Source organism: Pristiophorus japonicus, chromosome 3 (genome assembly GCF_044704955.1).
Source record: "Pristiophorus japonicus isolate sPriJap1 chromosome 3, sPriJap1.hap1, whole genome shotgun sequence".
In the NCBI taxonomy this organism is placed as follows: domain Eukaryota; kingdom Metazoa; phylum Chordata; class Chondrichthyes; family Pristiophoridae; genus Pristiophorus; species Pristiophorus japonicus.
Window position 1 is genome coordinate 329035775 of NC_091979.1, and position 23547 is coordinate 329059321.

The 23547-nt window shown below is 46.4% G+C and overlaps 1 protein-coding gene across 1 annotated transcript; it reads right to left on the minus strand.

Annotated features, from left to right (window-relative positions):
• Positions 1-13109: 13109 nt before the first annotated feature.
• Positions 13110-13779, minus strand: LOC139256446 (zinc finger protein 239-like). The gene is made up of 2 exons (XM_070874229.1): positions 13459-13779; positions 13110-13313 (listed from the first exon to the last, which is right to left on the minus strand). Exons 1-2 carry the CDS (start codon positions 13777-13779, stop codon positions 13110-13112), a joined length of 525 nt encoding a protein of 174 aa, XP_070730330.1.
• Positions 13780-23547: the final 9768 nt, after the last annotated feature.

Consider the following 23547-nt stretch of genomic DNA (forward strand, 5'->3'; position numbering starts at 1 on the left):
TTCAGTACCCCATTCCTGCTTTCTCTCCATAACCCTTGATCCCTTTAGCTGTAAGGGCCACATCTAACTCCTTTTTGAATATCTCTAACGAACTGTGATAGAGAACTTTCTGTGGTAGAGAATTCCACAGGTTCACAATTCTCTGAGTGAAGAAGTTTCTCATCTCGGTCCTAAATGGTTTACCCCTTATCCTTAGACTGTGACCCCTGGTTCTGGACTTTCCCAACATCAGGAACATTCTTCCTGCATCGAACCTGTCAATCCCGTCAGAATTTTATATGTTTCTATGAGATCCCCTCTCATTCTTCTAAATTCCAGTGAATATAAGCCTAGTCGATCCAGTCTTTCTTCATATGTCAGTCCTGCCATCCCAGGAATCAGTCTGGTGAACCTTCGCTGCACTCCCTCAATAGCAAGTATGTCCTTCCTCAGATTAGGAGACCAAAACTGTACACAATATTCAAGGTGTGGCCTCACCAAGGCCCTGTACAACTGCAGTAAGACCTCCCTGCTCCTAAACTCAAATCCTCTTGCTATGAAGGCCATCATGCCATTTGCCACCTTCACCACCTGCTGTACCTGCATGCCAACTTTCAATGACTGATGTACCATGACACCCAGGTCTCGTTGCACCTCCTCTTTTCCTAATCTGTCACCATTCAGATAATATTCTGCCTACCTGTTTTTGCCACCAAAGTGGATAACCTCACATTTATCTACACTATACTGTGTCTGCCATGCATTTGCCCACTCACCTAACCTGTCCAAGTCATCCTGCAGTCTCTTAGCATCCTCCTCACAGCTCACACTGCCACCCAGCTTAGTGTCATCTGCAAACTTGGAGATATTACACTCAACTCCTTCATCTAAATCATTGATGTATATTGTAAATAGCTGGGGTCTCAGCACAGAACCTTGCGGTACCCCTCTTGTCACTGCCTGCCATTCTGTGCTAAACACATTGCTGGCTGCAGGTTTGCCTCAGTCCCAGTGAAGAAGTTGAAACACAAACCCACCAGAGATTTAAACCCCGAGGGCAATGCTCAGTGATAGAAACATAGAAACATAGAAAATAGGTGCAGGAGTAGGCCATTCGGCCCTTCGAGCCTGCACCACCATTCAATAAGATCATGGCTGATCATTCAACCTCAGTACTCCTTTCCTGCTTTCTCTCAATACCCCTTGATCCCTTTAGCCATAAGGGCCATATCTAATTCCCTCTTGAATATATCCAATGAACTGGTATCAACAACTCTCTGCGACAGGGAAGTCTACAGGTTAACAACTCTCTGAGTGAAGAAGTTTCTCCTCATCTCAGTCCTAAATGTCTTACCCCTTATCCTAAGTCTGTGTCCCCTGGTTCTGGACTTCCCCAACATCGGGAACATTCTTCCCGCATCTAACCTATCCAGTCCTGTCAGTATCTTATACGTTTCTATGAGATCACCTCTCATCCTTCTCCAGTGTATAAAGGCCCAGTTTATGCAGTCTCTCCTCATAGGTCAGTCCAGCCATCCCTGGAATCAGTCTGCTGAACCTTCGCTGCACTCCCTCAATAGCAAGAACGTCCTTCCTCAGATTAGGAGACCAAAACTGAACACAATATTCCAGGTGAGGCCTCACCAAGGCCCTGTACAATTGGAGTAAGACCTCCCTGCTCCTATACTCAAATCCCCTGATGCCATTTGCCTTCTTCACCACCTGCTGTACCTGCATGCCAACTTTCAATGACTAATGTACCATGACACCCAGGTCTCATTGCACCTCCCCTTTTCCTAATCTGCCACCATTCAGATAATATTCTGCCTTCCTGTTTTTGCCCCTAAAGTGGATAACCTTGCATTTATCCACATTATACTGCATCTGCCATGCATTTATCCACTCACCTAACCTGTCCAAATCACCCTGCAGCCTCTTAGCATCCTCCTCACAGCTCACACCGCCACCCAGTTTAGTATCATCTGCAAACTTGGAGATATTACACTCAATTCCTTCATCCAAATCATTAATGTATATTGTAAAGAGCTGGGGTCCCAGCACTGAGCCCTGCGGCACTCCACTAGTCACTGCCTCCCATTCCGAAAAAGACCCGTTTATCCCGACTCTCTGCTTCCTGTCTGCCAACCAATTCTCTATCCACACCAGTACATTACTCCTAATACCATGTGCTTTGATTTTGCACACCAATCTCTTATGTGGGACATTGTCAAAGGCCTTTTGAAAGTCCAAATACACTACATCCACTGGTTCTCCATTGTCCAATCTGCTAGTTAAATCCTCAAAAAATTCCAGAAGATTTGTCAAGCATGATTTCCCTTTCATAAATCCATGCTGACTTGGACCAATCCGGTCACTGCTTTCCAAATGTGCTGCTATTTCATCCTTAATAATTGATTCCAACATTTTCCCCACTACTGATGTTGGGCTAACCGGTCTATAATTACCTGTTTTCTCTCTCCCTCCTTTTTAAAAAAGTGGTGTTACATTAGCTACCCTCCAGTCAATAGGAATTGATCCAGAGTTGATAGATTGTTGGAAAATGATCACCAATGCATCCACTATTTCTAGGGCTACTTCCTTAAGTACTCTAGGATGCAGACAATCAGGCCCCGGGGATTTATCAGCCTTCAATCCTATCAATTTCCCCAACACAATTTCCCACCTAATAAGGATATCCTTCAGTTCCTCCTTCTCACTAGACCCTCAGTCCTCTAGTACATCCGGAAGGTCGTGAAGACAGAACCAAAGCATTTGTTCAATTCGTCTGCCATTTCTTTGTTCCCCATTATAAATTCACCTGAGTCCGACTGCAAGGGACCTACGTTTGTCTTCACTAATCTTTTTCTCTTCACATATCTATAGAGAGGTAGAGAGTATTCCATCACACTCTTGACTTGTGCCTTGTTGATGGTGGAAAGGTTATGGGGAGTCAGGTGAGTTACTCACCACAGAATACCCAGCCTCTGACCTTGACTTATAGCCACAGTATTTATGTGGCTGGTCCAGTTAAGTTTCTGGTCAGTGGTGATCCCCCAGGATATTGATGGTGCGGGATTTGACGATGGCAATGCCATTGAATGTCAAGGTGAGGTGGTTAGATTTTTTTCTTATTGGAGATGGCCATTGCCAGGCAATTGTGTGGCGCGAATGCAACTTGCCACTTTTCAGCCCAAGGCTAAATGTCGTCCAGGTCTCGCTGCATGCGAGCACGGACTGCTTCATTACCTGGAGTTGCGAATGAAATGGGACACTATGCAATCATCTGCGAACATCCCCACTTCTTATAATGGAGGCAAGGTCATTGATAAAACAGCTGAAGGAGGTTGGGTCGAGGGCACTGTCGTTGTGGCTGGGAGATAGATTCCTTCCTGTCTGTCCAGGGACCACTTACAGTGAGACAGCAAATCCTGGGACCACTTGCACTGAGAGAGACACAATCCTGGGACCACTTGCACTGAGACACACAATCCTGGGACCACTTGCACTGAGACACACAATCCTGGGACCACTTGCACTGAGACACACAATTCTGGGACCACTTGCACTGAGACACATAATCCTGGGACCACTTGCACTGAGACACACAATCCTGGGACCACTTGCACTGAGACACACAATCCTGGGACCATTTGCACTGAGACACACAATCCTGGGACCACTTACACTGAGACACACAATCCTGGGACCACTTGCACTGAGACACACAATCCAGGGACCACTTGCACTGAGACACACAATCCTGGGACCACTTACAGCACCAGCAGGAAGAGTAGTGCAAGGAAGGTAGCGCAGGGGTCCCCTGTGGTCATCCCACTGCAAAACAGATACACTGCTTTGAGTGCTGTTGAGGGGGATGACTCATCAGGAGAGGGCAGCAGCAGCCAAGTTCATGGCACCGTGGCTGGCTCTATTGCACAGGAGGGCAGGAAAAAGAGTGGGCGAGCGATAGTGATAGGGGATTCAACTGTAAGGGGAATAGATAGGCGTTTCTGCGGCCACAACCGAGACTCCAGGATGGTATGTTGCCTCCCTGGTGCAAGGGTCAAGGATGTCTCGGAGCGGGTGCAGGACATTCTAAAAAGGGAGGGAGAACAGCCAGTTGTCGTGGTGCACATTGGTACCAATGACAGGTAAAAAAAGGGATGAGGTCCTACGAAATGAATTTAAGGAGCTAGGAGCTAAATTAAAAAGTAGGACCTCAAAAGTAGTAATCTCGGGATTGCTACGTGCTAGTCAGAGTAGGAATCGCAGGATAGCTCAGATGAATACGTGGCTTGAGCAATGGTGCAGCAGGGAGTGATTCAAATTCCTGGGGCATTGGAACCAGTTCTGGGGGAGGTGGGACCAGTACAATCCGGACGGTCTGCACCTGGGCAGAATCGGAACCAATGTCCTCGGGGGAGTGTTTGCTAGTGCTGTTGGGGAGGAGTTAAACTAATATGGCAGGGGGATGGGAACCAATGCAGGAAGATAGAGGGAAACAAAAAGGAGGCAAAAACAAAAGACAGAAAGGAGATGAGGAAAAGTGGAGGGCAGAGAAACCCAAGGCAAAGAACAAAAAGGGCCATTGTACAGCAAAATTCTAAAAGGACAGAGGGTGTTAAAAAAAACAAGCCTAAAGGCTTTGTGTCTTAATGCAAGGAGTATCCGCAATAAGGTGGATGAATTAACTGTGCAAATAGATGTTAACAAATATGATGTGATTGGGATTACGGAGACGTGGCTCCAGGATGATCAGGGCTGGAAACTCAATATCCAGGGGTATTCAACATTCAGGAAGGATAGAATAAAAGGAAAAGGAGGTGGGGTAGCATTGCTGGTTGAGGAGGAGATTAAGGCAATAGTTAGGAAGGACATTAGCTTGGATGATGTGGAATCTATATGGGTAGAGCTGCAGAACACCAAAGGGCAAAAAACGTTAGTGGGAGTTGTGTACAGACCTCCAAACAGTAGTAGTGATGTTGGGGAGGGCATCAAACAGGAAATTAGGGGTGCATGCAATAAAGGTGCAGCAGTTATAATGGGTGACTTTAATATGCACATAGATTGGGCTAACCAAACTGGAAGCAATACGGTGGAGGAGGATTTCCTGGAGTGCATAAGGGATGGTTTTTTAGACCAATATGTCGAGGAACCAACTAGGGGGGAGGCCATCTTAGACTGGGTGTTATGTAATGAGAGAGGATTAATTAGCAATCTCGTTGTGCGAGGCCCCTTGAGGAAGAGTGACCATAATATGGTGGAATTCTGCATTGGGATGGAGAATGAAACAGTTAATTCAGAGACCATGGTCCAGAACTTAAAGAAGGCTAACTTTGAAGGTATGAGGCGTGAATTGGCTGGGATGGATTGGCGAATGATACTTAAGGGGTTGACTGTGGATGGGCAATGGCAGACATTTAGAGACCGCATGGATGAACTACAACAATTGTACATTCCTGTCTGGCATAAAAATAAAAAAGGGAAGGTGGCTCAACCGTGGCTATCTAGGGAAATCAGGGATAGTATTAAAGCCAAGGAAGTGGCATACAAATTGGCCAGAAATAGCAGCGAACCTGGGGACTGGGAGAAATTTAGAACTCAGCAGAGGAGGACAAAGGGTTTGATTAGGGCAGGAAAAATGGAGTATGAGAAGAAGCTTGCAGGGAACATTAAGACGGATTGCAAAAGTTTCTATAGATATGTAAAGAGAAAAAGGTTAGTAAAGACAAACGTAGGTCCCCTGCAGTCAGAATCAGGGGAAGTCATAACGGGGAACAAAGAAATGGCGGACCAATTGAACAAGTACTTTGGTTCGGTATTCACGAAGGAGGACACGAACAACCTTCCGGTTATAAAAAAGGGTTGGGGGGTCTAGTAAGGAGGAGGAACTGAGGGAAATCCTTATTAGACGGGAAATTGTGTTGGGGAAATTGATGGGATTGAAGGCCGATAAATCCCCAGGGCCTGATGGACTGCATCCCAGAGTACTTAAGGAGGTGGCCTTGGAAATAGTGGATGCGTTGACAGTCATTTTCCAACATTCCATTGACTCTGGATCAGTTCCTATGGAGTGGAGGGTAGCCAATGTAACCCCACTTTTTAAAAAAGGAGGGAGAGAGAAAACAGGGAATTATAGACCGGTCAGCCTGACATCGGTAGTGGGTAAAATGATGGAATCAATTATTAAGGATGTCATAGCAGTGCATTTGGAAAGAGGTGACATGATAGGTCCAAGTCAGCATGGATTTGTGAAGGGAAAATCATGCTTGACAAATCTTCTGGAATTTTTTGAGGATGTTTCCAGTAGAGTGGATAAGGGAGAACCAGCTGATTTGGTATATTTGGACTTTCAGAAGGCGTTCGACAAGGTCCCACACAAGAGATTGATGTGCAAAGTTAGAGCACATGGGATTGGGGGTAGTGTACTGACATGGATTGAGAACTGGTTGTCAGACAGGAAGCAAAGATTAGGAGTAAATGGGTACTTTTCAGAATGGCAGGCAGTGACTAGTGGGGTACCGCAAGGTTCTGTGCTGGGGTCCCAGCTGTTTACACTGTACATTAATGATTTAGATGAGGGGATTAAATGTAGTATCTCCAAATTTGCGGATGACACTAAGTTGGGTGGCAGTGTGAGCTGCGAGGAGGATGCTGTGAGGCTGCAGAGCGACTTGGATAGGTTAGGTGAGTGGGCAAATGCATGGTCGATGAAGTATAATGTGGATAAATGTGAGGTTATCCACTTTGGTGGTAAAAACAGAGAGACAGACTATTATCTGAATGGTGACAGATTAGGAAAAGGGGAGGTGCAAAGAGACCTGGGTGTCATGGTACATCAGTCATTGAAGGTTGGCATGCAGGTGCAGCAGGCGGTTAAGAAAGCAAATGGCATGTTGGCCTTCATAGCGAGGGGATTTGAGTACAGGGGCAGGGAGGTGTTGCTACAGTTGTACAGGGAATTGGTGAGGCCACACCTGGAGTATTGTGTACAGTTTTGGTCTCCTAACCTGAGGAAGGACATTCTTGCTATTGAGGGAGTGCAGCGAAGGTTCACCAGACTGATTCCCGGGATGGCGGGACTGACCTATCAAGAAAGACTGGATCAACTGGGCTTGTATTCACTGGAGTTCAGAAGAATGAGAGGGGACCTCATAGAAACATTTAAAATTCTGACGGGGTTAGACAGGTTAGATGCAGGAAGAATGTTCCCAATGTTGGGGAAGTCCAGAACCAGAGGTCACAGTCTAAGGATAAGGGGTAAGCCATTTAGGACCGAGATGCGGAGGAACTTCTTCACCCAGAGAGTGGTGAACCTGTGGAATTCTCTACCACAGAAAGTTGTTGAGGCCAATTCACTAAATATATTCAAAAAGGAGTTAGATGTAGTCCTTACTGCTAGGGGGATCAAGGGGTAATGGCGAGAAAGCAGGAATGGGGTACTGAAGTTGAATGTTCAGCCATGAACTCATTGAATGGCAGTGCAGGCTAGAAGGGCCGAATGGCCTACTCCTGCCCTATTTTCTATGTTTCTATGACACACAATCCTGGGACCACTTACACTGAGACACACAATCCTGGGACCACTTACACTGAGACACACAATCCTGGGACCACTTACACTGAGACACACAATCCTGGGACCACTTGCACTGAGACACACAATCCTGGGACCACTTACACTGAGACACACGATCCTGGGACCACTTACACTGAGACACACAATCCTGGGACCACTTACACTGAGACTATAAAATGGGAATGGGAGAGCCTCAGTGTGGGGAATGGTTATGGTTGTGAATCCAGCTGTAGTGGGGGCAGAAGGTGGGTAATGGATGAAGTTGTGACGGTGGAATTCGATGGGGACTGGTGGGGCCTGGTCACAGGTTATTGTCAGAAGCCCTTTTCAGGCAGGCCGATAATTGGATGGAACCAGCACAACACCTGGATCCAGCTGTTGTCCCAAAGTCTAATGTCCCTGATGTTTTTTTCTCTGACAAATTTCAAGATGTGAAAGGAGGGAGGGAAGCGGACTCTGTCAGAAAGAAGGTTCCTGGAATGAACAATTCATGAGGCTGTTTTCTGACTCGTCTGTGAGGTTTATAAAAAAAATTAAATTAAAATCGATGGGTCTAGTGACACTGTGTTGTCAATAGTGGTTTCTAACCCTAATCACTAACTCGTAAACTGAACATTGTATCGACTATCCCCAACCGATAACCAGTGGCCCCAACCATTATCCCCAATCCTAACCAATAACCAATGGCCCCAACCACGAGCCCCAATCCTAACCAATAACCACCAACCCCAACCATTAACCCCCAATCCTAACCAATAACCACCAGCCCCAACCCCTAAACCTACACCCAAACCCCAGCCCATTATTGAAGGGATCAATGGAGGACCTAATGACATGATAAAGGAAGTATTTGAAACAATGATCTCGATTAAAGAAATAGTGCAAGATATGATAGTAACAAGAGATTAAATCAACGAGACCATCAAAATCAGCAGTGACAATTACAAAGATCAGCACATTTCAAAGACTGTCACATTCAGCATGTGTGGAGGAGTTTAAAAAATCAGATCCAATAAAGGATAACTAACAAAAAATAACAGATTTAAAATCTTATGCAAGATAGTTCTATAAAGGGGTGGGTGAACAGAATGTCAGATGAGTGTAAAGTGAGACACTGCAGTTCAGTCTATCACACCCACAAGCCATGTACACAAACAGAACAAGTTTAGGATTTGATATGATAGAATGCAAACTCTATCTGAAATAATCTAGTGTAAAAAAAAAGGCCCAAAAATGGAACAGTCAGTAACAGAACATCAATTAATCTCTTATCATGGAGAAATCAAATATTCGACGCACTGTGTGTTTGAAAAAAGCTGATTTATTTCATATTTATCCAGAATATTAAACTCAAGCCCAGTTATAGGGGTTATTAATCGCAGCGGAAATAAAGCACAATTGCCAGTGAACATGATTCAGTTCTGGATGTGATTCTTAGGCGGTCCCTCATATCGAGGATGACTTGCTTCCACGCCAAAACGGGATGAGTTCACAGGTGTTTCAATGACGGACCTGACATTCCAGATCCCGAACTACATTTGAAGGGTGGAAGATTCCTGTGTGTGGATTTTTTTAATGAGTGGTGACCATTGCACACCAGCCACCACACGGGCTTGACAGAGCGAGGTCTTGTTCCAGTGGTGAGGATTAACCAAGGCGACTGGAGACCAGCTCTTCTGCACAGACCTCGTGCACACACATATCGCAGTGTGGGCTGGCCCGTGCTGCCCCTGGGCCCACGCCTCTCCTGGGCCCCGATCACGTCGCTCTACAATCTCTCACCGTTCCTCTGCACCAGCTCGCGCTGCTCCCGGGCTGCCGCATCTCCACTCCTTTTGTGGCCCCGACCTGCGGCTGGTGGTTTCTCGCAGGTTGGAGCCTCCACGCTGCCGTAATTAACAGCAGAATCCAACCGCTGTAGTTAGTTGTGAACTCGCTGGTGTCTGAGCAGCGTGCATGACTGAGCGAATCCCTTCCCACACGGCGCGGGTGAACAGCCTCTCCCCAGCGTGAGGACCTGGTGCATCAGCAGATCCTTTGTGCTTTTAAAGCTCTTCACACAGTCAGAACATTTAAATGATCTCTTTAACAGTATGAACAAGTCGGTGTGTCAGAAGATACCCACACTCAATGCAGGTGAACAGTCTCTCCCCAGTGTGAACTCACTGGTGTGTCTGGAGCTTGGATAACTGAGTGAATCCCTTCCCACACACTGAGCAAGTGAACAGCCTCTCTCCAGTGTGAATGCATCAATGAATCTCCAGCTGGGACGGGTAATTGAATCCCTTCCCACAGTCCCCACATTCCCACGGTTTCTCTGTGGTGCAGGTATCCTTGTGTCTTTCCAGGTTGGACGATCAGTTGAAGCCTCCTTTTTTTCAGGCTGTGTAACTGGTTGAAGCTCTTTCCACAGTCAGTGCACTGGAACACTCTCACTCGGGTCTGTGTGTGTCTCGCTACTTTTCCAGTCACACTGATGTTTGAAATCTTTTCCCACAGACAAACATTTCTCCTTCCAAATTCAAAGGCCGATGATATTCAGGTCCTGAGGAATCGAGTGACTATCACATCTTGATGTGAAGTTTGGTTTGATTTGAGCTAAAACTATGTCTTATTAATTAGCAAGTTCGAAATTCTAGTGTCAGCAACTTTAATACCTCAATAAGAAATTTAGATGAGCAGTTTCTCAGTCGACTGCCGTACCTTATACTGATCCATCAATCAGAGTAAAGAAGCAAGTCCCACGTGTTCACAGTAACTGACACCAGGTCAGCCCGCTGGATGGAACCTCGGGGGCCCTGAGCTTGATCTCCGGTGTCTCCAGTCCCCACTGCCCCCTTACATCAGTCTCCCCTCACTTTTATACCCTGCACTGATCCACCTCTGGCACCGGACTCTGCTTTGTCTTCTCTGCTGGGTTTGGGCAGGAAATGAGGAAAAGACAGCTGGAACTTCTCTAATCTGTGATTTACACGGTCACTTTCCCTGGTTCCCAGCAGTTACTTTTCTTCAGTAATTTTCTCATTATTCCTAAACTCCCCTGCCTGCTGTTAATTCTTATTTCTTATAGTTTCACAATTATAGATATACACATCACACATTATAATCTAATCTATTGTGTTACTCTGGTTTGAGCTTACATTGTGGATACTAACAGACAAACCCTGTTCTTTCCCCTGATCTGATTACAGATTCCAACAGTGGGTTCAGTGAATGGAATGTCTCAGTGTTACCATGGTGACCTGTCTGCAGTGAATCGATTGTTTGAGTTTCTAACTCAGACTAAACTTCTCTTTCCCATGATGCACATTATACCAGCCAGTTTATGTCAATGTGTTTTAGCCATGTTATGTTAATATCTCTCAAACATAACAGGGGTTCAGGTAAACAAATCTTTAAAAGTGGGAGGGCAAGTTGATAAAGTGGTAATAAAGAAAATGGCGTCCTAGGTTTTATAAATAGGATTGTGGAGCACAAAAGGGCAGAGGTCATGTAAACCTGCACAAATCATTGGTTAGGCTGCAGTTCGAATATTGTGTCAAGTTTTGGGGATCTTACACCAGGAAGGATGTGGAGGCCATGGAGAGGGTGCAGAGAGATTCACTGAGATGATACCAGGGAAGAGAGGCTTTAGTTATCAGGGGAGATTGGAGAAACTGGGGCTCTTTTCATTAGAACAAAGGGTAATGGGAGATTTGTGGGAGCTGTTCAAAATTTGATCAGGTAACTGAAGATAAACTATTTCCACCAGTCGGTGAGTCAGTAACTCGAGGGCATCAAATAATCACCAAAAGGCTCAGACCCAGGGATGAACTATCGAGCACTCTGTACAACAAGGTTCGGGACACTCACTGTCCCTCCGCATCTGTGTCCAGGCGAGGAACTGATGGGTTTCTCTTATCTTTGGGTTAAATGATGTTCTCATCGAGGTGATGGATGTCCGTGCTGGGGAATGGGTCATTCTGAGCACCTAGTGTCTGTCTAAAGCACTCTGCAGTCAGGTACCGCATGGGTTAGATACAGAGTAAAGCTCCCTCTACACTGTCCCATCAAACACTCCCAGGGCAGGTACAGCACGGGGTTAGATACAGAGTAAAGCTCCCTCTACACTGTCCCATCAAACACTCCCAGGGCAGGTACAGCACGGGGTTAGATACAGAGTAAAGCTCCCTCTACACTGTCCCATCAAACATTCCCAGGGCAGGTACAGCACGGGTTAGATACAGAGTAAAGCTCCCTCTACACTGTCCCATCAAACACTCTCAGGGCAGGTACAGGGGGTTAGATACAGAGTAAAGCTCCCTCTACACTGTCCCATCAAACACTCCCAGGGCAGGTACAGCACGAGGTTAGATACAGAGTAAAGCTCCCTCTACACTGTCCCATCAAACACTCCCAGGGCAGGTACAGGGGGTTAGATACAGAGTAAAGCTCCCTCTACACTGTCCCATCAAACACTCCCAGGGCAGGTACAGCACGGGGTTAGATACAGAGTAAAGCTCCCTCTACACTGTCCCATCAAACACTCCCAGGGCAGGTACAGGGGGTTAGATACAGAGTAAAGCTCCCTCTACACTGTCCCATCAAACACTCCCAGGGCAGGTACAGGGGGTTAGATACAGAGTAAAGCTCCCTCTACACTGTCCCATCAAACACTCCCAGGGCAGGTACAGCACGAGGTTAGATACAGAGTAAAGCTCCCTCTACACTGTCCCATCAAACACTCCCAGGGCAGGTACAGGGGGTTAGATACAGAGTAAAGCTCCCTCTACACTGTCCCATCAAACACTCCCAGAGCAGGTACAGCACGGGGTTAGATACAGAGTAAAGCTCCCTCTACACTGTCCCATCAAACACTCCCAGGGCAGGTACAGGGGGTTAGATACAGAGTAAAGCTCCCTCTACACTGTCCCATCAAACACTCCCAGGGCAGGTACAGGTGGTTAGATACAGAGGAGAGCTCCCTCTACACTGTCCCATCAAACACTCCCAGGGCAGGTACAGCACGGGGTTAGATACAGAGTAAAGCTCCCTCTACACTGTCCCATCAAACACTCCCAGGGCAGGTACAGCGTTGCCATCTTTTAGATGAGTCGTTCAACTGAGGCCCCTTCAGCTCTCAACCAATATCACTCAAACAAATTATCTGGACATTGCTGTTCATGGTAGCTTGCTGTGTGCAAATTATCTGCTGCACGCTATACTACAACAGTGAATGCACTTCAAATGTACTTTAATGTTGTACTTCATTGGCTGTAAAGCACTTTGGGACATCCTGAGGTCATGTGAGGCGCTACATAATGACAGGTCTTTGTTAAATGAAGGAGAAAAGTTCCAAAAAAGGAATAGTCGGTAACAGGAAAACAATGAGACTCCTCTTACATTGGAGAAATCAAGGAATCGACACACTGTGTTGGAACCAAAGCTGATTTACTTGTCAGATATCCAGAAAATTAAACTCCAGCCCAGTTACAGGGGAAACACAGCTCGACTGTCAGAATGAACACTGTTCAGTCCAGATATGATTCACAGCAGAATCCAACCCCTGCAGTCACTTGTGAACTCGCTGGTGTGTCAGCAGGTTGGATGAACAAGTGAATCCCTTCCCACACATGGAGCAGGTGAATGGTCTCTCCCCAGTGTGAGTGTGTTGGTGCATCATCAGACTATTTCTTTTAAAGCTCTTCTCACAGTCAGAACATTTAAAAGGCTTCTTACTGGTGTGAACAAGGAGGTATGAAGTGAGGCAGGAGAGCTGAGTGAATCCATTCGCGCACACGGCACAGGTGAATGGTCTCTCCCCAGTGTGAACTCACTGGTGTCTCAGCAGGGTGGATGAACGAGCGAATCCCTTCCCACACACGGGGCAGGTGAACAGCCTCTCCCCAGTGTGAACTCACTGGTGTCAGCAGATCCATTTTGGTTTTAAAACTTTTCTCACAGTCAGAACATTTAAAAGCTCTATCATCAGAGTGAACAAGTTTATGGCGCCTCAGGTGCCTGGAACTTTTAAAGCATTTCCCGCAGTCCAAACATTTGAAAGGTCTCTCCCCAGTGTGAACTCGCTGGTGTGTCTTCAGGTGGGATGACCCAGTGAATCCCTTCCCACACACGGGGCAGGTGAACGGCCTCTCTCCGGTGTGAATGCGTCGATGAGTTTCCAGATCAGACAGGTAGCTGAATCCCTTCCCACAGTCCCCACATTCCCACTGTTTCTCCATGGTGCCGGTGTCCTTGTCTCTCTCCAGGTTGGACGATCAGTTGAAGCCTGGTCCACACACAGAACACGTGTACGGTTTCTTCGCACTATGAATAGTGCGACGTTTTTTCAGGCTGTGTAACTGGTTAAAGTTCTTTCCACAGGCAGTGCACTGGAACATTCTCACTCGGGTGTGTGTGTGTCTCGGTACCTTTCCAGTCACACTGATGTTTGAAATCTATTCCCACAGACAAACATTTCTCCTTCCACATTCAAAGGCCGATGATATTCAGGTCCTGATGCATCGAGTGACTCTGTCAGATCTTGACACGATGGTTCGAGTTTCCTGTCTGCAAATCCTCCCCTTCTAATACCCTGTGAAAGGAGTTTATAAAACTCATCACCAAGTACTGGTTAGAAATTCAGAACAGACAATTCTAGTTTCTATGGAACATTCTTTCCTGTCTTGTTCCAGCAACACTGTAAATCCCCGTCCCACACACACTCGCTCCTCCCTGTGCTGAAACCCAAACCCATCGCACCATCTCCATCATTTCTTCCTCCTCACTGTTTTCTTCCTCCCCTCTGGCTGCGTTCAGTTCTACACTCACTGATTCCCCTCCCTCCCCTGAAGGTGCTGACTCTGGCTGGGTTCAGTTCTACACTCACTGGTTCCCCTCCCCAGGAGGTGCTGACTCTGGCTGGTTTCACGTCTACACTGTATTCTACGAGTATTCTGAGCACCGAGTGTGTGCGTGAAACAGGCTCCGGTCAAGTACACAGTAAAGCTTCCTCTACACTGTCCCATCAAACACTCCCAGGGCAGGCACAACATGGGTTAAATACAGAGTAAAGCTCACTCTACACTGTCCCATCAAATACTCCCAGGGCAGGTACAACATGGGTTAAATACAGAGTAAAGCCCACTCTACACTGTCCCATCAAACACTCCCAGGGCAGGTACAACATGGATTAAATACAGAGTAAAGCTCACTCTACACTGTCCCATCAAACACTCCCAGGGCAGGTACAGGGGGTTAGATACAGAGTAAAGCTTCCTCTACACTGTCCCATCAAACACTCCCAGGGCAGGTACAGGGGGTTAGATACAGAGTAAAGCTCCCTCTACACTGCCCCATCAAACACTCCCAGGGCAGGTAAAGCACGGGGTTAGATACAGAGCAAGTCTCCCTCTACACTGTCACATCAAACACTCCCAGGGCAGGTACAGCACGGGGTTAGATACAGAGCAAGTCTCCCTCTACACTGTCCCATCAAACATGTAGAAAGTGAGTTTGAAGGACAGAGGAAACAAGCAGGAAAAAAGGGTAAAAAAACAAATTTAAAAGCTCTTTGTCAAAATGCACGAAGCATTCGTAACAAAATAGATGAGTTGACGGCACAAATAGATACAAATGGGTGTGATCTGATAGCCATTACAGAGACATGGTTGCAAGGTGACCATGACTGGGAGCACAATATTCAGGGTATTTGACAATTCAGAGGGGCAGACAGAAAGGAAAAGGAGGTGGGGTAGCACAGTTAATAAAGGATGGGATCAGTGCGTTAGTGAGAAACGATATTGGCTCAGAGGATCAAGAGCTTGAATCAGTTTGGGTGGTGATAAGGAATAATAAAGGGAAAAAGTCGCTGGTGGGCGTAGTTTGTAGGGCCCACCAACAGCTACACGATTGGACGAAGCATAAATCAAAAAATCATAGAGGCTTGTAAAAAAGGAATGGCAATAATCAGGTGATCTTAACCTTCATATGTTGTGGTCACCGTATTTAAGGAAGGATATACTTGCATTGGAGGCAATTCAGAGAAAGTTCACTAGGTTGATTCTGGAGATGAGGGGGTTGACTTATGAGGAAAGGTTGTGTAGGTTGGGCCTATACACATTGAAATCCAGAAGAATGAGAGGTGATCTTATTGAAACTTATAAGATAATGAGGGGGCTCGACAAGGTGGATGCAGAGAGGATATTGCCACTCATAAGGGAAACTAAAAATAGGGGACATAGTCTCAGAATAAGGGGCCGCCCATTTAAACCTGAGATGAGGAGAAATTTCTTCTCTCAGAGGGTTATAAATCTGTGGAATTCGCTGCCCCAGAGAGCTGTGGAGGCCGGGACATTGAATATATTTAAAGCAGAGATCGACAGATTTTTGAGCGATAAGGGAGTAAAGGGTTATGGGGAGAGGGCAGGGAAGTGGAGCCGAGTCCATCATCAGATCAGCCATGATCTTATTGAATGGCGGAGCAGGCTCAAGGGGCCAAATGGCCTACTCCTGCTCCTATTTCTTATGTTCTTAAACACTCCCAGGGCAGGTACAGCAGGTTAGATACAGAGTAAAGTTCTCTCTGCACTGTCCCATCAAACGCTAAGCCCAGCCCATAATGAGCAGGCCTCAGGGAGCTTGGTTGCTAGGCACTGTAGTGATGTCATAAAGCAGGGCCATTCAGCTCAGCTGGTCCTCTCCTTGTCCCTTTAAAGGAGGAGAGCTGGGACATCCTGTCTCAACACACATCTCCCTGTTCATAATGAGAATCCCCGGGGAAGGCCCAAGGCCCAGAGTATGCAACACAACCCAACCCAGGGGGAAAGAGGAGAGAGAAGGGGAGGTAAATGAAGGAGTTGGGACTGAGGGCCACCAAGCTTCAGCTTTAGAGCCTGTAGACTTCAGATGGGGAAGAGCGAGTTCAGTAGTTTTACGATCCAGGGAGAGCAAGGCACGAATTCCTACTATTTTATCCTTCTCTCCTCTCCACCCCTTAAGGTGCTGACTCTGGCTGGGTTCAGTTCTACACTCACTGGTTCCCCTCCCCTGAAGGTGCTGACTCTGGCTGGGTCCAGTTCTACACTCACTGGTTCCCCTCCCTCTCCTCCCCTGAAGGTACTGACTCTGGCTGGGTTCAGTACTATACTCACCAGTTTCTCTCCAATATGTGACCCATGTGCCCAATCTCCGTGTGAACCTCGACACTGAGTGTCGACAGGCTATTCCACTGTCCTCACCTGAGGCCTCACACGTGCATTTTCCAGCAGGGTCACTGGACCCTCCTCCCAATGGCTCAGTGGGTAAAGATAACGCCCAGTGTGACTGAGTCATAGGAACAGGAAGGACCCAGGTTTAATCCTGTCTGCATATCCACCCTTCTAATCCCCTGTAAAAGCTGTTTACAGAAGTCATCACTGGAAGTAGGAACATAGGAACAGGAAAAGGCCATTCAGCCCCTTGAGCCTGTTCCGACATTCAATTAGATTGTGGCTGATCAGTATTTTAACTCCGTCTACCGGCCTTGGTTCCATCGCCCTTAATACCCTTGCCTAAGAAGAATTTATCAATCTTGGGATTTTTAATTGGTCCCCAGCCTCCGTTTTATGGGGAACAGAGTTCCGGATTTCCACTACGCTTTAAGAACATAAGAAATAGGAGCAGGAGTAGGCTAAACAGTCCCTTGAGCCTGCTCCGCCATTCAATAAATTCAAAGCTGATCTTCTACCTCAACTCCACTTTCCCGCACTATCCCCGTATCCCTGGATTTCTTTAGTGTCCAAACATCTATCGATCTCAGCCCTGGATACACTCAACGACTGAGCATCCACAGCTCTTTGGGGCAGAGAATTCCAAAGATTCACAAACCTTTGAGTGAAGACATTTCTCCCCATCTCAGTCCTAAATGGCCATCCATTATCCTGAGACTATGACCCCTAGTTCCCGACTCTCCAACCAAGAGAACAGCCAATCAGCATTAGTGTGAGGAAGTGTTTCCTGACATCACCCTGAACGGCCTGGCTCTGATTTTGAGGTTGTGTCCCCTTGTTGTGGACTCCCTCACCAGAGGAAATGGTTTCTCTCCAGCCATCCTATCAACTCCTTTAATCATCTTAAACACCTCAATTAGATCACCCCTTAATCTTCTATATTTCTCATGATTTACAAACATCATCACTGTAAGTACAGGATCATAGAATCACACAAGTTTACAGCATTGAAGGAGGCCATTCAGCCCATCGTGTCCGTGCCGGCCGACAAAGAGCTATCAAGTCAAATCCCACTTTTCAGCTCTTGGTCCATGGCCTTGTAGGTCACGGCACTTCAAGTGCATATCCAAGTTTGTTTTAAATGCTACAAGGGTTTCTGCCTCTACTACCCTTTCAGGCAATGGGTTCCAGACCCACACCACTCTCTGGGTGAAGAGATTTCCCCTCTAAACCTCCTACCACTTTATATCTACGCCCCCTGGTTGTTGACCCTCTGCTAAGGGGAATAGGTCCTTCCTATCCACTCTATCTAGGCCCTTCATAATTTTATACACCTCAATTAGGTCTCCCCTCAGCCTCCTCTGTTCCAAAAAAACCCCAGCCTATCCAATCTTTCCTCATAGCTAAAATTCTCCAGTCCAGGCAACATCCTCCTAAATCTCCTCTGCACCCTCTCGAGTGCAATCACATCTTTCCTGTAATGCGGTGACCAGAACTGCACGCAGTATTCTAGCTGTGGCCTAACCAGTGTTTTATACAGTTCAAGCATTACCCTCCCCCCCGCTCTTGTATTCTATGCCTCGGCAAGTATTCTGTATGCCTTCTTAACCACCTTATCTACCTGTCCTGCTATCTTCAGTGATCTGTGGACATGCCCTCCAAGGTCCCTCTACACTTCTCATTGTCCTAACATTTATTGTGTATTCCCTTTCCTTGTTAGCCCTCCCCAAATGCATTACCTCACACTTCTCCCGATTGAATTCCATTTGCCCCTGCTCTGTCCACCTGACCAGTCCATTAATATCTTCCTGCAGTCTGCAGCTTTCTTCTTCATTATCAACCACACGGTCAACTTTTGTATCATCTTCAAACTTCTTAATCATACCCCTACATTCAAGTCCAAATCATTGATATATACCACAAAAAGCAAGGGACCTAGTACTGAGCCCTGCAGAACCCCACTGGAAACAGCCTTCCAGTCACAAAAACACCCATCGACCATTACTCTTTGCTTCCTGCCTCTCAGCTAATTTTGGATCCAACTTGTCCCTTTGCCTTGGATCCCATGGGCTTTTACTTTCGTGACCAGTCTGCCATGTGGGACTTTATCAAAAGCTTTGCTAAAATCCATATACACTACATCAGACACACTACCCTCATCGACCCTCCTGGATACCTCTTCAAAAAATTCAATCAAGTTAGTCAGACACGATCTTCCTTTAACAAATCGATGCTGACTGTCCTTGAATAAACCATGACTTTCTAAATGAAGATTTATCCTGTCCCTTCAATAATTTTCCCACCACCGAGGTTAGGCTGGCTGGCGTGTAATTACTCGGTCTATCCCTTTCTCCCTTTTTAAACAATGATACAACATTAACAGTCCTTCAGCACCACACCTGTAACCAGAGGATTAGAAAGTGATGGTCAGAGCCTCTGCTATTTCCTCTTTTGCTTCTCTTAACAGCCTGGGATACATTTCATCCGGGCCTGGGGATTTATCCACCTTGAAAGGTGCTAAACCCATTAATACTTCCTCTCTCACTATGTTTATTTCAACTAATATTTCACACTCCTCCTCCCTGATTGCAATGTCTGCATTGCCCCTCTCTTTTTGAAAGCAGATGCAAAGTATTCATTAAGAACCATACCCACATCTTCCGCCTGCACACACAGATTACCTTTATGGTCCCTAATAGGACCTGCTCTTCCTTTAGTTATCCTCTTGCTCTGAATGTATTTATAAAACAGCTTTGGGATTTTCTTGATTTTACTTGCCAATATTTGTTCATGCTCTCTCTTTGCTTTCCTAATTTCTTTTATAATTTCAACCCTGCACTTTCTATACCCCGAGAGATTCTGCAGTATTTAGCCCTCGGTATCTGTCATAAGCTTCCCTTTTTTTCATTATCCTACCCTGTATGCCCCTTGATATCCGGGGAGCTTTAGATTTGTTCGTCCAACCCTTTTTCTTTAAGGGAACATACTTGCTCTGAACCCTCACTATCTCCTCCTTGAATGCCTCCCACTGCTCGGACACTGATTTACCTTCAAGTAGCTGTTTCCAGTCCACTTTGGCTAAATCACATCTCGGGTACGTAACATCAGTTTTTCCCCAATTGAGAACCTTTATTCCTGGTCTAGCTTTGTCTTTTTCCATAACGACCCTAAATCTAACTGAATTATGACCCCTACCACCAAAACGCTCTCCCACTGATACCCCTCCCACCTGCCCAGCTTCATTCCTTAAAACAAAGTCCAGAACCGCACCCTCTCTTGTTGGGCTTGCTACATACTGGCTAAAAACGTTCTCCTGAATGCATTTCAAGAATTCTGCTCCCTCTATACTTTTCACACTAAATCTATCCCAGTTAATATTGATAGTTGAAATCCCGACTATTACTGCCCTATCACTGTTCATTGTTCATAGGTTTATATGTAACCTTCAGGGCTGCTGACCGAGGGCCGTGTGGCTCTTTGTCGACCGGCGCGGACACGATGGGCCGAAATGGTCTCCTTCTGCGCTGTTGATTTCTATTGCTATTGTTTTTGCAGCTCTCAGAAATGTGCCTACACACTTGCTCATCTATCTCCCTCTGACTGTTTGGGGGTCTATAGTACACACCCAGCAATGTGACTGCCCCTTTTTTGTTCTTCGGTTCAACCCGTATAGCCTCATTTGATGATCCTTTAAACATATCATCCCTCCTCACTGCTATAATTATTACTTTAATTAATACTGCAACCAGCCCTCCTTTTTTTATCCCCCCCTCTATCTCGTCTGAAAACCCCGTAACCAGAAATGTTGAGCTGCCATTCCTGCCCTTTTAGCCATGTCTCAGTCATAGCTATAATATTATACTGCCGTATGTCTATCTGTGCTCTCAGCTCATCTGCCTTATTCCCTAGACTCCTTGTATTGAAGTATATACCATTTACACTGCCAAACTCCCTTGTTATCTATTTTCTAGCCTTTGTTTCCTCTGCCTTCCAATCTCGCTTACTAATTTCCTCCCTTCCATTCCAGCTTTTCTTCTCTCCCTTCTGAAACTAATCTCAGTTTCCCATCCCCCTGCCAAGCTAGTTTAAACCCTCTAGCACTAGCAAACACCCCTGTGAGGATATTGGTCCCAGCCCTGTTGAGGTGCAACCTGTCCGGCTTGTACAGGTCCCACCTCCCCCAGAAATGGTCCCAATGCCTCAGGAATCTAAAGCCAACCCTCCTGCACCATCTCTCCAGCCACGCATTCATCTGCTCTATCCTCCTATTTCTGTATGCACCAGCACGTAGCACCGGGAGTAATCCGAGATTACTACCTTTGAGGTCCTGCTTTTTAATCTTTTACCGAGCTCCCTAAACTCTGCCTGTAGGACCTCATCCCTCTTTCTACCGATGTCATTGGTGCCAATATGGACCACGACCTTTGGCTGTTCATCCTCATTCCAGCTTCCCCCCCACCCCCCAGAATGCAGCCACTCACTGACATCCTTGGCCCTGGAATGAGGGAGGCAACATACCAACCTGGAGTCACGTCTGCAGCCACTGAAAAGGCCTGTCTGCTCCCCTAACTATTGAATCCCCTACCACATCCTCTGGCTGTAATCCCCCAGAGGAACCATCGCCCCAACCAGTACTCAGAACAGAATACTGGTTGGAGAGCAAGATGCCCTCAGGGGACTCTTGCACTACTTGCCTGGTCCTCCTCTTCTGTCTGGCGGTCACCCAATCATTCTCTGCCTCTTAAGCTGACAGGTGACAGGTGACCACCTCCTGAAACATGCTATGCACAAAGTTCTCAGCCTCGCGGAAGCACTGCAGTGATCCAAAACCCGGAGCTTGAGCTGCTCTAGCTGGCAACACTTCCCGCAATGTGGTCGTCCAGGACTTTCCACATGGCCCAGGGTGTACATTCCATGGGACTGACCTACCCTGCACAGGGTGTACAATCCATGGACTGACCTACCCTGCCCAGGGTGTACATTCCATGGACTGACCTGTCCTGCCCAGGGTGTACATTCCATGGACTGACCTACCCTGCACAGGGTGTACATTCCATGGACTGACCTACCCTGCACAGGGTGTACATTCCATGGACTGACCTACCCTGCCCAGGGTGTACATTCCATGGGACTGACCTACCCTGCCCAGGATGTACATTCCATGGACTGACCTACCCTGCCCAGGATGTGCATTCCATGGACTGACCTACCCTGCCCAGGATAGAAACTCTGAACAGACAGTTCTAGTTTCTCTGGAACATTCTTTCCTCTCTTGTCTCTCCTCAGCTGTAGAATTAGACCCACTCCCCTGCTCTTGACTCATAACGCTGCTAATGTTTTCAACTCAAGTATTTTTCTCTTTTGAAAGTTACGAGTGAATCTGTTTCCACCACCCTTACAGTCAGTGCATTCCAGGCCAGAACAACTCACTGCTTAATTTGTCCCCTCATGTAGCATCTGGTTCATTTGCCAATCACTTTAAATCGGCGTCCTCTGGTTACCAAACCTTCTGACTCTGAAAACCTTCCGTATTAAGAGGGTCGGTGGGCTGGAGGAGGTGACAGAGATAGGGAGGAGCGAGGCCTTGGAGGGATTTGAACAAGAGGAGGAGTATTTTAAAGGCTGAAGCCACCAGCCCTCTCCCCCAGTGCGGAATGTGACTCACTATTAACAGGAAGGATTTTTGTTTAACTACTAAAGATGCATAATGCGGGGAAATCAATCTCTGTCCCTTTAACTAACAGCAACATGAGGGAAATGAATGACCTTCAAACACCTGGTCCACTTGGCACTGAAGTGTCTGAATCTCGATTTAACTTTTAAAAGATGAATTGTTTAACAGGGGTTCACACAGACTCACCTGACTGGCCGACTCAGGATCCACCCCTCAAGCACCGTGATTGGTTGCAGAACACGCCTCTGAGCTTTCTTCCTGTTGGTTCCCAGGGCAATCAATCACCACTCACCAACATTACGCTGCCAGATGTAGTTGAGGGGCTCAGAGGAAGAAATAACACGAGGCCGTGAATTTGAGTTAAAAAATAAAATTAGAGAAGCATGATTAAATTTATAAACAAAACTATTTAAAGTCAAATCAAGTAAATTGTTGCAATTAATATATTCCTTCTGGGCCAAGTGGGAAACAAGTGATGTGTGGTCTGTGCAGAGTGTGTGTGCCCGGTTACACAGCGTGTCCCTGGCTCTCCGCTCCAAGTGCACATGTTTCAGCTCACATCCAACTGACTGGATAAACCTCGTCTGTCTAAACCCATCACACAAATATCAGCATTTCATGTTGAGCTAAATGTCCTCTTTCATGTCAGAAACGAGCGTACTATGCTTAAACAAAGGGGACTACAGTGGGATGAGGGCAGAGTTGGTTAAAGTAGACTGGAAACACAGACTAAACGGTGGCACAAATGAGGAACAGTGGAGGACTTTTAAGGAGCTCTTTCATAGTGCGCAACAAAAATATATTCCAATGAAAAAGAAGGGCGGTAAGAGAAGGGATAACCAGCCGTGGATAACCAAGGAAATAAAAGAGTGTATCAAATCAAAGACCAATGCGTATAAGGCGGCCAAGGTTAGTGGGAAACTAGAGGATTGGGAAAATTTTAAACAACAGCAAAGAATGACTAAAAAAGCAATAAAGAAAAGAAAGATAGATTACGAAGGTAAACTTGCGCAAAACATAAAAACAGAAAGTAAAAGCTTTTACAGATATATAAAACGGAAAAGAGCGACTAAAGTAAATGTTGGTCCCTTAGAAGATGAGAAGGGGGATTTAATAATGGGAAATGT

What these genes read in the sequence shown, in the direction of transcription:
- LOC139256446 (XM_070874229.1), bottom strand. Translation starts at nt 13,779, where the DNA reads ATGGAGAAACAGTGGGAATGTGGGGACTGTGGGAAGGGATTCAGCTAC. An exon ending in AAATGGATCTGCTGACACCA is followed by an intron (nt 13,314 to 13,458) that starts GTGAGTTCACAC and finishes GGATTCACTCAG; the next exon opens with CTCTCCTGCCTCACTTCATA.